This window comes from Trachurus japonicus, chromosome 5, assembly GCF_045865225.1.
Source record: "Trachurus japonicus isolate A0001 chromosome 5, Traja_1.0".
In the NCBI taxonomy this organism is placed as follows: Eukaryota; Metazoa; Chordata; class Actinopteri; order Carangiformes; family Carangidae; genus Trachurus; species Trachurus japonicus.
The window spans coordinates 20,671,901-20,686,392 of NC_140911.1; the positions used below are offsets into that span (position 1 = coordinate 20,671,901).

Below are 14,492 nucleotides of genomic sequence, written 5' to 3' on the forward strand. Positions count from 1 at the left end.
CACAGTCAGCAGTTTGTGTGTCACCGTCAGGACCGTTGCTGGTTTGGACGTCATGTCTAACGCACGCAATGAGGACGTAATTAAAGCCACGGAGGGAGAGTTTCAGTGCAGAAATAGAAACTGATGCAGGCAGAGGAAGAGCAGCTCTAACTGTCGCAGCTCTGTGCACCGGCCTCTCCGTCCACTCCTGTTCCCATGAGAATGATCTCTGGTTGGGGGCAGAAGCCATTCACTGTGTAACCCCTCTGCTTTCCCCCAAAGGACCAATTGGCCCAACATGAAGCGAGCAGCCCAGCTCCGCCAGAACTAAGATGTATCACTGCAGCAGAGCAGTAACAGTAGACCGAGGTCAGGCTGTGCTGAAAACCCTACTCTATTATGTCTGTGTAAATATGTGGGCGGTGGTAAGATGATGATTGGTGTCCTCTTTGATCAGCGGAGGATGGTGCGGTAACACAATCTCTCAGTTTTAAGTTGAGATGTCACTTTAAAATCTAAAGTGTGTCTCTTATCTCTCTGTAAAAGTATTTCATCTGTATTTATACTAATTAGCTTCTGCAGAACAGTTTATCACTATGCAAATAAACTTAATAATTGACATCTCACATTGTCCCACCACATGTAGAGCTCGTGTTTCATAAGCCTGGGACCAGGCCATCTGTCTGGAACTAATCTCTGTATGTATTTCCATGTCGAGTGCAGATGTGAGGCAGAGAAGAGAGGTACCCCCTGCGACACACGGAGTCTGACGCTGTTTAAACCAAATGCACGGGGACTCTGTGGTCGACCTCGGCCCCCTGATCTCCCACGATGCCCCAGGGCATGGTTGTGTTTAGAGGACAAAGTAAAATGTCCAGCTTCCAGTTGCTGAGTCAGTATGAATGACCATACAAGGCTCTGGGATTTACTTCAGTCAGCCAGGAAGATTACAGCTGCTACCAAACCCCAATTTAGTCCTCTCTTTCTTCTTCTGTCTGCCCGTTTCTTTGTCTTTTATCCGTCTGTCAACATTTAACTTTCTTTTTCTGCCCTCTCTCACCGTTTGTCTTTTTTCTCTTATCTTTTTTGCCTCCCCCTCATCTCTCTTTTTTACTCTTAATCAAACCCTTTCTACTTTCTCTGGCTGCTTCTCATTCCTTCCTTCCTTCCTTCCTTGCTGCTGCCTTTCTTTTCCTTCTAGCCCACAAATAGAGAGGGTACGCTAATAGACCTCCCTCAGGTCTCCTGTCCCTCCACTCCTCCCTCTTCTTCTCCATCTCTCCTCCTCCCCCTCTTCCCTCCCTCACTCATTCCTCCTTTTCTCAGCCAGCCCCAGATAAGAAGGGGGCAGAAGTATTTCTCTACGGCCACTTCTGAAACTAGAGCCACCAGGAGAGGATGGGAAGAAAAAAAATATTCTATTTTTCCTCTCTTCTCTGTTTTTTATTCCAGGACATTTGAGGATTGAGAGTCATCTTTCTTTTTCTTCTTTAAATCTCATCTCCCAGCTTGGCCTTTTAACACCTCTTTTAAATTTCTTCTTCTCAGCTTTCCCTCCATCCCTGTTCTCCTGAGGGGGTCTGGACCTGCACTGAGTTTCAAGACAACCATAAAAGACCTCCAGGGTCAAGCCAGTAGATCCAACCTGATGAACCTTCATCAATAAGACGACCACGACCACAGAAAACCAAACGTAGACCCACAGAGGTGAGAAAAAGAAGAGAGAAGAAAGGAGATGGATCCAAAGCATTGAGCACCTCAGGTGTTGTTGTCTGCCTGTGTGTCTGTGTGTGTGTGTGTGTGTGATCTCCTGACATTGAAGAGAAGAAGCCAAAGACCCTTGGGCAGCGTCAGACCTGATGGACTGAGTGGTAGTTGCAAAGGCTTGTGCACGCTGCCTGCGCACACACATGTTTTCATAAGAGAATTGGGGTCAAAGCGTGAGCGAGCTTCTCTTGACCCTCTTCACACTTGAGAGAAAACGCTTTGATATAAAAGAAGCGTCATGCAGGGAAGGAACCTCAGCCGGTGGTCACTCATCCTCCTGCTGCTCTGGACCCTGTCGGCTGTCGCTGAGTCAGCCGGTGTCACAACCACGGAACGAGGAGGAGCTGGAAGAAGCCAGAGGAGAGGAGGAGGAGGAGGAGGAGGAGGAGGTGGTGCAGAGAAGAAAAAGAGGTACCACCGCATCCAACATGGCCAGTGCAGCTACACCTTCATCCTCCCTGAGCTGGACGCGTGCCAGGCCGGAGGATCGCAGCCGCAGACCGAACAGTACGGTGGCTCCCGCGGCCGGACGAGTGTCGTGCAAAGAGACTCGCCGCCAACGGACAGCGACTGGTCGACTCTGAAGCTGCAGCGCCTGGAGAACACGATGGAGAACAACACGCAGTGGCTGCAGAAGGTAAGACACCAACACACTTCTTATTTCCAGTCTACGGAGACCGCAGGTCATAGGAGCAGGTCGACACTAGTCAAAGGAAAAACAACGCACACTCTCTACCCAACCAGCTTTGTGTGTCTGTGATGAGGGTAAATGAAAGCACTTGTGAATGTTTTGGTGCCAAGAACCTGTTTTCAGACCAACATGGTGAAAATCAGTACAGACAGTGTCGACTTTTTTACTTGTGCGTTTCATACGACACCAGCACTTACTCCTCAGCAGAACAAGCCTCAGGCTGCAGCAGTTAGATGTGGAGGAAGTGTGTGTGTGGGGGGGACAGGCACTGATTAATGGCTGAACTGGAGAGAGTGTGTTGGAGTATTGATATGAGTTACATGTGTGTGTTGCAACATGCTGCAGATGGATGCTCTGCCCAGGACACAGATGAGAGCCGTGACTCATGATTCTTTCAACACAGACTCCATTAGCTGCAGCTTCAGATGTCTGCACAGAGTACGTGTGCGTTTGTGCTTCTTTTGGAGACAAATGTCAGTGCAGAGACCAGATAATCAGCAATAGTTCATCCAACTGGAGGCAAAAGCCGTGCCCTCAACTGGGAAAACACTGGTTCATGGGTCAGTTGTTCATGTTATGGGTAAAGGTTAAGGTTCTGCAAGTAGTGGTTATGGTTATGGAGTGGGTTTCCAGGAAATTAATGCAAGTCTGCGTCCTTAAAGGTGATGTGTGTGTGTGTGTGTGTGCGTGCGTGTGCTTTTGTGTGTGCGCTTGTTGATGTGTGGGAGATCAAAGTGTTGGGCTCTGACTGGATGAGTGGCAGCTGGTTTCAATCAGGAGAAAAGCAGTGAGTGTTTCCTCCTAACAAACCATAATTCTTCCATCTGTTTCGCTGCAGCTCCGACTTAACACTGCAGAACACACACGGCTGAAAAACCCTGTTGATTCATGTCCTCCAGAAAATTCTTGCTGCATAAAGTCATCAGTTGAACAAGTTGTATAGGAGTGCAGTATCATTCATAAGTTTTAAGGTAATTTAAACTGAAACTGATGTCTGATGACGGCCAGAGTGTCATTTTCTAACTGATGGAGCGATACATCATTCCTAATAGGAGTAATATAATCTCTTCTCTCCCCATGACAATAGGATTCAAATCACCAAAGTCAGTTGGATTCATCCTCTGCAGATCATGAAAGCTGTGAAGGCAAAACACCAAAATTTCAGAAGATGAGCTAATGAGCAGAGAGGCAGCTCTGTGGCTGTGATCCTGTTATTACTACTGTGATTTAAGGTTTATTCATACTGGACTCACATTGTGAAAGAAGATTCACAGTAGGGATGCTGCTTTGAATTTTTCTCTCCAACCAACAGCCAAAGCTTATAAACAGACCATTAACCGTTAACTGCCACGATTAAAATGTGTGATTTAGGATGGACAAGTTTGACTTAAGATTGCACAATCTTTCAAAATGTAATTGAAATTGCAATATAGCCAAGTGCCGTGCTGTGTTGTGTTGTGTTGCCACAGAGACACCCTGGACAACACATCATACTCCCAGGATGTAAAGGGAAGCAAGGGTTTTCTTAAAAACATGTGCAGAACAGGCAACAGCCTCAATCTCCTGTGTTGGTAAATATTTTATAACTTAAGATAAATAGTAAATCAACTGCTTATACATTAGAAAGTCTAACAAAACAACAACCATGCATCCTCCTCCTTCTCCTCCACCTCTGCTCTCAGTCAGTTAATGAACAAAATCCTTCGACAGGTTAAATGTAAACTTGTAGTTGCATTTTTCAGACCTCAAAATCAATCTCAGTCCTCAGCAGTGTGGACAGTTTGTCTCCTGGTTTTTGTTCAGAAACAATAACATGTTGCTTTGCTGCGGGCATCAGTCAGGGTCCTGTGAGGCGGGGGAAGGGGGTGGGGGTGGGGGTGGGGTCGTCTCTCATACCATGTAGCAAACACACTATGCCACAGCAGTGATCAGTGTTGTTGGACCACAGTAGTCTCTGGTCCACACAGCGTACTTCCTCTGTCGTCTCCTGGTAGTTGGACCTTCAGGCTCCTGCTGATGTGCAGACTGAAGTGGTCTCTGTGCAGCAGGTGATGATGATCCATGAAATCACATTAGTGAAAGAAAACATTTTTGAAAGGAGTCAGTGAGAGTGTGTCGGGGGGGGAGACACCATTCGTCATCATTAGCATCATGTAAACGTTACAGAAGAGTGAGAATATTGCTTCTGTTTGAGAAGTGGGAGCTCGTATGAATCATAACTCTTACAGGAGGAATGCTGACTTCACAGCCCATTCATTCAGCTCTCTAAACACGGTGTACTGTAAATCCGCCTTGGCTTCAGGAAGTTGTGTGTAAATTATATTAAATTAAGTTCTGTAACTGGACGACCTCAAACTTTGACTCTGACAAAATAATTTCACTGGGCTGTTTAATATGTGCTAAACCCTGAAGATCCATTTGCTACTGTGGTGTTGAAAAAGGCCACGCTCAAAGTTTCACTTTGGGAGGTGATGATGCAGCAAGGAAGAAAGAAGTTAATTCAAAGTGAAAACTCTTTCTTCATCATAACAACATTAAAACACCATGACATCACACAGTAGATGGTAGCGACATTTTTATTTTATGATCTCAGTGATTTATTGAACAAGCTTTCCTTGCAGCTCCATGTGAGAACAGATATCATAATAAATAAAGGAGAAACGTATTAATTCGTTCATGTAATTCAAAGGCCACAAACAGCACAACTGAATGTTCATGCAACAAAAAAATCTCCATGTTTGTCAAAACAAAAAAGTGTGGAAAGGCAAAAGGTGTGTGCTGATGTGTTACCACCCACACTGCAGGAGAGGAGCCGACCTTTAACCTTTCACCCCCAGGGTTGGCCATTAATATCTAATCTGTCTGACACCAAAACCTCAGACTACGTCCACGTCAGCGTTGTCTCATCAGAGCTGTAATTTAATTCAGATAAAAGATAACGGTGTCTCCTTTTTTTCTTGTCTCAGTATCTCGGTATTTCACCTCCCTCCTCCTCTTTCACCCCCCCCCTCCGAGGCACAGCAAAGCATTTTAAGGTGTTGTGTGTTAAAGTGGATTAAATCCCAAATAAACCGATCTGTGTGGGTAACATTGTATTTGTTATTCTGGAAGAAACCACACACCAATCAAAGCTGTTGTCTTTCATTACAGCAGGTAAAAGCCACAGCTTTTGCATCAAAACAACAGTACAAAAAATAAACAATAAATCACGTCACAAACAATATAAAAAATCATATCCAACAATAATCTGCTGATTACTTCCAACAAGCATCTCTACGTGTTACACTTATGAACAACAGCCAGAAATCAAAAAATGAAAAAACAAAGGAAAAACATTCATTTGATTATCAAAAAGTTGCAGATTCATATCCTGTAGATAGGCAAACCAATGAAGTTTCATTTATAATTTGTTGAAAACCAATACTACATGCATAAACAGAGATATCTAGATGTAACTTGAGCGGAGGCTGTGCACAGCACAACATGAGTGTTGTAACTACAGAGAGATGAGGAGCCACAGCTGTCTCCTGTCTGAGGTCAGGCTACTGTAACGCCTCCCGCTCCTCAGCCCTTTGACTCACACACAGTAGATTCACTCTATTTGTTCAAATTCTTCTCAATATTTGCGTTTCTCATCTGGTCACATGGTGGCAAATGTTTTCTCTGAGAGCTCAGGAAGTCACAAATCAGACGCTGAAGCCAGGGTCCTTCACTTTGGTCGGGATGATGGAGCATCAACTTCACCTCTCTGTGTTTGGACTGAGCCACCAAGCAGCTGCGATCTGACCCGGGCGCTGTCCGTCAGCACCAGAACACTGACCTGACCCGTCAGGTGAACGCCACCATCCAAACTGTTGTAATAACAGTATATCATCTCCAAACAATGAATGGAAATGAACTTCAAGGATGAAGACATACATACAAACGTTGTGAACATTGCAGCTAATCACTTCTTTTCTTCTATTGAAATTGAAACACTCCGGCTTCACGATATGCAAAAAATATATTATTTGCAACTATTATGGGAAAATATTGTGATTTGGAAAATATTAAACTGATGATGTGATGTTCGAGAATATAATTTGTTGTCCAGGGCGTCTCTGTAGCAACACAACACTGATGTTGCTGACAATGCACAACCATGTTGTGACACATTTTGCCTTCATAAAAAAAATTGCAGCTCCTGCGATTTGTATGTTGCACTTGGCAGAAAGTGCAATTTTGATAACACTGTTATTAACTGTGCAGCAAACCAGCTAGTCTCAGTCCAGCTGGACCATCGTCACTGAGTCGGTGAGTCACTGCAGTGTGCAATCTCCTCTTAAGACAAAATGCTGCTTAGATGACGTATAATAACCTCTTGCACAATTTATCGAAACATAATTTAAATCACAGTATTTTTTTTTATGAAGATTAAATGCAGCACAAAATTGTTGAGCATTGTTATCAGCATTATGATTGTGTTACTGTATCTACATCTGGAGAGTCCTACTTATGTAGGAAACTTTGTCTTATCGACCTCACGGCCCAGGATCTGTGCACAAAACTTGTATAATTATTTCTCCTGCGATATTGAATTTGGTTTATCAACTACTTAGTCCAGACGTCCAGAGTTTTTAGCTGTTGGCGTTTTTAAGAGCTGATGTTTGTGGCCGTTCTGCAGCTGTAATATCAGTACAATCATATCCATATGCACATTACTACACAGTCTGTTTCTCTGCCAGTGACACAGGAGAAAGTTTCACCTCTGCCTCAGTCGGGCTCTGGTTTCCTGGGGCAGAGCGGTCTCCGCAGCGGTTTGGTGGTTTCTGAGAGAGTGGGTCTGTAAACAGCAGTAAGTGAGGTCGTTAACAGGGGGCTTGTTTAGCTTTCTGCCAAATGACTGACTTCAAATGGACCTGTGCCTTAGAGACTGAGACAGAGAGAGACAGGAAAGCTACTGTGGTCAGATCACATCATCTGCGGCTATCGACCTCTGCTGCAACGATACGGCGCTTTGATGTGGTCAGAGGTTGTTTCAACTATTACCCTCTGCAGAGAGACAAAGAGAAAGAAAAACATATGCAACTCAGAAAGGATAAGATGAAGAAAGAAGAAAAGTGGATTTTAAAGAGTGAAAGAGCGAGAGAGAGACAACACAGGACTCGCGCTTTAATTCAAGCTGAGCAGCTTTAGATTTGTCCTGGAGCGTGAAATAAAACTCACATGTCACAAATCAGCCGAGAACAGAACGTCCTGCATTTTATTGGAAATATAAATTTTCATATTGAGGAAATATAAATTCAAGAGTTTGTATGTGCCTCATTAATGTTTATGAGCATGTTCATGGCACAAAAAACTCTGTAGCTGGTGACTCTTTCATTATAACTTAACTGCTGTGTTTTCAGACATAGAGCAGAATAAAAAACACAAACACTTGCATGTTGTGGGTTTTTTTTTCTCTCTAAGAGAAAAATACACGAAAAGATTTAAAGAGATGCGTGGGATTAAAAAAAAAAAAATGAAGCAGAGGAAAAACCCCAAGATTAAAATCAAATAGAGCCAATGAAAATGTAACAATTAGACCAATGAAACTAATAAGACTTTAATGGAATTGATTGTGAACAGAGGGAACTGATTTAGACCTGGAAAGGAAGTGGATCTGCAGGAGTAAGGTGGAGGAGTTAAGACACTGGTGATGATGAGGGATGAAGGTGCAGGAAGTCTTAGGAGCAAAAGACAAGAAGCTTGTGAGAGATTCCCAGATGTGTGTCGATGAATAACAAACTGTAGTGAGTGAGTGTTAAACCTGGTCCTCAGCGTGGAGGAACACCTGGTCTGTCGGGGCCGCTCTGTGCTCCATCATCCTCCACAGCCACACATCAAACAGCTGTGAGCGGAGCCCACTGACAGCACTAATAACAGCCTAATGACGGCCATTATCTGCTGCTCAGCCTGCTTCAGTCTAAACATGCTGCAGACTGTGTGCTGCCGTCATTCAGCAAGACGCCTTTGAAAGCATCATTAAAGGTGAACTGCTGGGTGAAAAATGGACAGAGAGGCGAAGTTTACGACAGAGTCGAATGCATCAGTGAAAGTAAAAGGCCTGCTGCTGGATTATCAGAGGTTTCCTGGGTAGCTTTAGTCCCCTTCTCTTATTTTTAGTTCATGATAACTCAGCTGTGAAGGGACAGGTGAGAGGCTGTTATCACGGCAACATGACGACAGTGACGGCTGAAAAAAAAAAGGCCAAAGATGTTGTAAAAGCTTTGCACCACGTAACAATAAGCTGCAACAAAAAGCTTCAGAATGATTCCTCAGTCAACTACACCAGAAAAAGGCCTGGAGGTCAGAGGAGGAAGCTGAAATATTTTACAAGAGGCAGAAGAGTGGAGTTTACTGGAGGCTTTTTTTTTCTTGGAAGTATCTGAAAGAGCTCAAACCTCATTTGGGAGTTTTGTTCTATGTTTTTTTGCAACTTATTGGCCGACACACACGCACGCACCAACATATCTGCAGTAAGGTTAATAGTAACTGATATATTTGCTGGTCTTTGTCTGTTTTCTTCACACATTCATGACTAAGCACTTTTCCAGCCATGTCACCATATAAATTCGAGGGATATAAAACCTCAGTCATCTCTACTTGTGCATTTTTGAATCATTTCTTCTGATGTTCATGTCAGAGCTTGTCGACATGAGCAGTTTATATGTTTTAGTTTCTGGGATTCTCTCTGAGTTTATTCCCTCTGGAGTCTGGTGGGACTGATGACTGAGGACTGGATCCAGTGGTGGGAATGTTTGGCTTTTTTATTGTGTTTCATGAGGAGCTGGAGTGGAGAGGTGGGAGTATGTTGCGGTGTTTTAAACAGGATCATAAAAAGGTTTGACTGGCGTGTGCAGGCTAAGCAGCCGTGGTTTATGATCTGATAATGTAAAGAGCAGAGTCTCACAGGCAAGTGCTGCTGAATCTGCTGTTGTGATGTCACAAGGTCACACTGCAGACCTTAAAAGTGACTTTTAAGGTTTGATTTTATTGTATTTTAGAAATAAAAGAAATGAATTTCACAACATAATCAAACAGCATCTATGAAATGACGTGAAAGCTAGAACAGTGGAAATCAAAAACACACTTATGCAGGAAGTGTGGTCGCAAGGGAAGTGGCTGTGGTCATGAGTGGGAGAGTGTGTGTGTGTGTGTGTGTGTGTGTGGGGGGGGGGGGTGCTGTACATTTCTCTGAATGTGACTAAGACAGGCATCATTCACTAAAATGGGCATATCATGATGATTCATACTAAAGTAAATAAACTAATTAGCTCTTTTTCAGGAAACTGAAGTCATTAATAGGAAATAGAGCTACGGACATGCAACTTAGCAAACGATTACACACTGTATGTGTGTGCGTTTGCCTCCTGTCATGTTATCTCGGGCAGCAGCGTCTCTCATCTCTGCAGCTGCTCTCTGCCCACATGTGGCTCTTTTTCAGGCCGGTTACTAGACACTTAAACTGCCCCATAAAGAGGAAACACTGCGGCTTTACTGGACTTTCTTTTTAGTGGGAGCCAGTTCGACCTCCTGTATCTCTGCAGCTGATTACTGAGCTTTTTTATCAACACCCTGAATCAGACTGACTGCTGGAGACACACTTCAGACGAGCTGACGGAGACACAGAGGGACAGAAAGAAAGAGACAGAATCCAGAGTTCAGTAAAACAGCAGAGAAACTGATTTCCACATAACAGATGAAAAATCTGTTTCCTGCAACTTCACACCTTTAACAATCTTCTTCAAACCAAACACCTGATGTTAAAACAGATTTACGGAGCGGAAGTTTTGATGCAACAGCAGTGACTGCATAGGGTCTCTGTGGGAGTAATCATTGGAAAATGTGTCAATGTTAGGGGCCACCAGGGGCCCACTAAGCATGTGCCTGGTTTGCCTCTTCTGAAGGTGGATCTCTACATTGAAGAAACCAGAAAAAAGCTGTAGTCTACCTTTGTACCTCTTTTTATTTGAAACATCTTGACGATCAGGATTTGAAAAATAAAATAATCCATGAACAATAAACAAAATGTAAGTGTTCAAACATCAGTGAATTTCCTGGTTGGATGTTTTCAGTGAAGATGGGTTTTTCAGACATTTGGAAACGTCTCTTTACAATAAGGCACAACATTCATGTGGTAATTTACAAAGGGATAAAACAGCGTTTACTATAAGGATGATGATGATGATGATGGAGATAGAGGAGTCGGAGGGGAGAGTGTTTGAACTATTAATATTAAAATGTGTCTCAGTGTGAGGAGGTCAGTCACCGTGAGGGACAGAGGGAGGAAGATGAAAGGATGAAACAGAGGAAGACACAGTTCAACACATCAGACAAGTCGCCCGTTAACTCATAAATCATAGAGGAACAAAGAGGCTGAGAGGTCGAGTCAACTCAGATAAAAGGAGGAAAGGGAGGTGAGAGGAAATAGAAGACAGGGACAGAGAAGAGACAGCCAGTGGCGTGAAGAAATGAAGCTGCAACTTTGTGTGTTTCCCATAATACACTGGTGTAATGGCTGCACAAACAACCAAGGAGACACATAAATTGATATATTTCACCAGATCAAATTACAACAATCATTTTATATAACATTAATCTTGTGTCTATATATTACGACCCCATTCTTCAAAGTTAAGTTTTTTTTTTAAATCTAGTATGCTGTTTGTTACTTTCACTAGTGTTACATTGTTGTTGCTGATTTGACAACAGTCCAACATTTTTTACATATTTTCATGTCTCATGCAGCAGTTGATCCAAAAACAACTGAGGTCCAGCAGCGGAGAAGCAGTTGAACTTTTTTTTGCTGCTGAGGACGTGTTACGGTTTAAAACTATCTCTGCACCCTTGAACCCCTGTTGCACGGAGCGAGGTGTGAGTCAAGGGGGATGAATGAGAAATGAAACTGGGCGTAATTTATCATTTTGTTGCTGCACTTTGCTGAAAGCCAGAGCTGATTGGCTTGTTTCTTTCAATTCGTCTCGTTCTCGTGAACACGATGTCTCACTTTCGCCTCAACAGAACCTCTTCACATTTGGCAGCACAAACATTCGCTTGGACTCGAGAACGAACTGATTAGATTCTGGAGGTCAAAGGTCAGTGTGACCTCTCAAAGCATTTCTTCTGCCATTTACATAAGATTTCACACAGCAGTTACGCAAAAGATTTGACAGGAATATTTCATATTTTCCCTGACTGTGGATAAACAGGAAGTGACTGGATCTAATACAGTATGAAGATGTAGTTTTTCATAATAGACTCCGTAAGTTTTTTCTTATCTTAAAATATTATTCCTTTCATAAACACTTGTGACACTTGTCCTTTATCAACCGACAACTTGAATCACCTACTTCTCAGCAGCGGTGTGTTCAGGTGCAAACTGAACTCTGTTACACCTACACACCACATGCTCGTGTCTCAGACAACAGGGCTCTTCCAACTTCGTGTCAACAGTTTTCAACATGACAGTGCCCCGTGCGCAGAGCCAGGTCCCGAGAAGAAATGATTTCCCCATTTCGGTGCGTACAGAGCCCCTGACCTCAGCCCCAGTCAGCACCTCAGGGATGAACTGGAACGTCGACCGCGAGCCAGACCTTATCAAACATCATCAGCGCTGGACTTCACTAATGCTCCTGTGGCTGAGTGGGAGCAAATCCCTGCAGCAGGTTCAACATCTGGTGATGAAACTGAAACCAAGAGAAGCTTTGGTACCTGAGGACGTTCAGCGATCACAGTCACGTTCAGTCGTCTGGCCATTAAGGGGGTGGGTTACTGTCAGAGGAAGAAGGGGGGTCCTCTATCACTTTGTCTGCAGAACATCGGACCACAGGCTCATAATCTCTGTTTAAGGCAAGGCAAGGCAAGGCAATTTTATTTGTATAGCCCGTTTTTACAAACAGTTTGTCTCAAAGGGCTTTACATGGCATCGTAGCAACATCCTCTGTCCTTAGACCCTCACATCGACTGAGGAAAAACTCCATGGAAAACCCATTTAAAGTATATATTTTTTTGGCTTTTCATGCCTTTATTCAATAGGACAGTTGAGAGTGTGACAGGAAATGGGAGGCAGAGATGGGAGGAATGACATGCAGGATAGGGCCGTCCGACGCGGGACTCAAACCGGGGCCGCCTGCAGCGAGGACTATAGCCTCAACACATGGGGCGGGTGCTCTACCAACTGAGCTAAACACCGCCCATGGAAAACCCATTTAACGGGGAGAAATCGGAGAAACCTCAGGGTGAGCAACAGAGGAGGGATCCCTCACCCAGGACGGACAGACGTGCAATAGATGTTGTTACAGACAAGAAAACAGTTTACAGTTTATGTCACAGAATGTGCGAAATATGGAAATGTTAGCAGGAGTTGATGAAGGCAGTCTCTGGTGAGGTGAGGGGGGTGTGTCAACTGTGACACACACACGGTTGAAAAAGGTGATACAGAGGGTTTGTTGGCTCAGAGACCAACTCAGACCAGAAGTATTATAATTTATGTTTGCTAAGTTAAATTTTACCATATTTCTCCTGCAAAGTCAGTTTGTGTGCATCATGTGTGTGCACGTGTATGTGTGTATGTGTGTGTGGGCTTGCTCATGATGAAATCCATAACATAATTTCAGATAATTGTTGGTGTTATTTCTGCAGCTGCTTTTTGTTGCACTGATTTTCCTTAAATCTTTTAGACTTTTTACTGTAACAGTGTGCAACAGTGTTTAAATAAACCCAGATACTGAGATACGTTACACAAACACACACTTTTCTTCTAATCAGCTGATCTATTGCACATTGAACGACCATGATTACTGTACATGCATGTACGAAAACAAAGTGAAGCACACTTTCATACAGCCTCTCTCTCTCTCTCATAATGGATTCACAGTATGTGCTCTAAACAAACGCCAATGTGTTGCATTGCGTTGTGACTTTAGGCCAGTAAAACGCACACACACACGCTCAGCGTCCCTTTCTAATCAGCTGTTGTGGTTCCCTTTGGAACTCCGTATTTACTGTGTTCATTCGTCAGTTAGTTTTTCCCAGAGAAATGCTGCTGTCAGCTCAACAGCTGGAGCAGAAACAAACCCACAGTCAGCAACTTTCCCATTGCTGCCCTGTGAGACAAAGCACTGTGTGTGTGTGTGTGTACATGAGAAGTCTTGATGAAGAATCAGTGTGTGTGTATGTGTGTGTTTGAAAGAGAAAGGGAGGGACAATGTGTTTGTGCATCAGATCTCAGAGTAGCGGTTAATTAAGCTCATTCTTTGCTGTGAGAGAAATGAAGTCAGTTTATTTTATTTTGCATATTTTCACATCTCATCTAGAAAAGCAGAAAGCAGACGTGAACAGACAGAATGTTTCCTCTGATGAAGCAGCTCAGACACTCAGTTTATTGTGGGGTGTGTTTGACAGAGACTCTCAGTTTATGAATGTAGGGATGTAGGGAAATAAAAACAAAATAACATAGGGTTTCTGGTGTTGTCAGTCTCTCTCTCTCTCTCTCTCTCTCTCTCTCTCTCTCTCTCATTTACTCACTCACTCACAAAGACACACATACGTACACAACAATTGCACAGTCCGTCCATTGGCTCTTAAAACCGTCTTTCACCAGACAACTGATATGATGCTTTAGACTTCTCTGTACAAAACACTCACTGAAGGTTTTATATTTATTATTATTTATTTAACTTTTTCAGGTAAAGATCATCATCAGAATAGAAGTGTGCTTCTTCAGGTGGACGTGCTGTAAACCCCTCAGCGTTTATCTCTGAGTCTTTTGGGCTGATCTGATGTCGGCGTTTAATTGATCATTTTCATTTTAAACTGGATAAAGAAAATGTTTGACGAAACCTCTCCCTGCTGCCAAGACAGGTGGCCAAGTCAAACATGGAGATTATGATATTTAATCATGGTTAAGAGTGGGACGAAGGGCGACAGTGCTTTTATTTGCCTCGGGCCAAATACGTGCGTAAACCAGGGAAAATCAATCACTACTCGTAATAGTATACAAACAAAAGCCCATCAACGACACATACACACACAT

General features: G+C 43.4%; 1 protein-coding gene across 1 annotated transcript in view; it reads left to right on the top strand.

Moving 5' to 3' along the window:
• Positions 1-1,527: 1,527 nt before the first annotated feature.
• angpt4 (angiopoietin 4) overlaps positions 1,528-14,492 on the top strand; it is a 44,245-nt gene continuing 31,280 nt past the window's right edge. Inside the window, exon 1 of the mRNA XM_085776712.1 lies at positions 1,528-2,383. Within this exon, the coding sequence (XP_085632838.1) occupies positions 1,985-2,383 (399 nt within the window). The 5' untranslated portion in view covers positions 1,528-1,984. The remainder of the gene's footprint in view (positions 2,384-14,492) is intronic.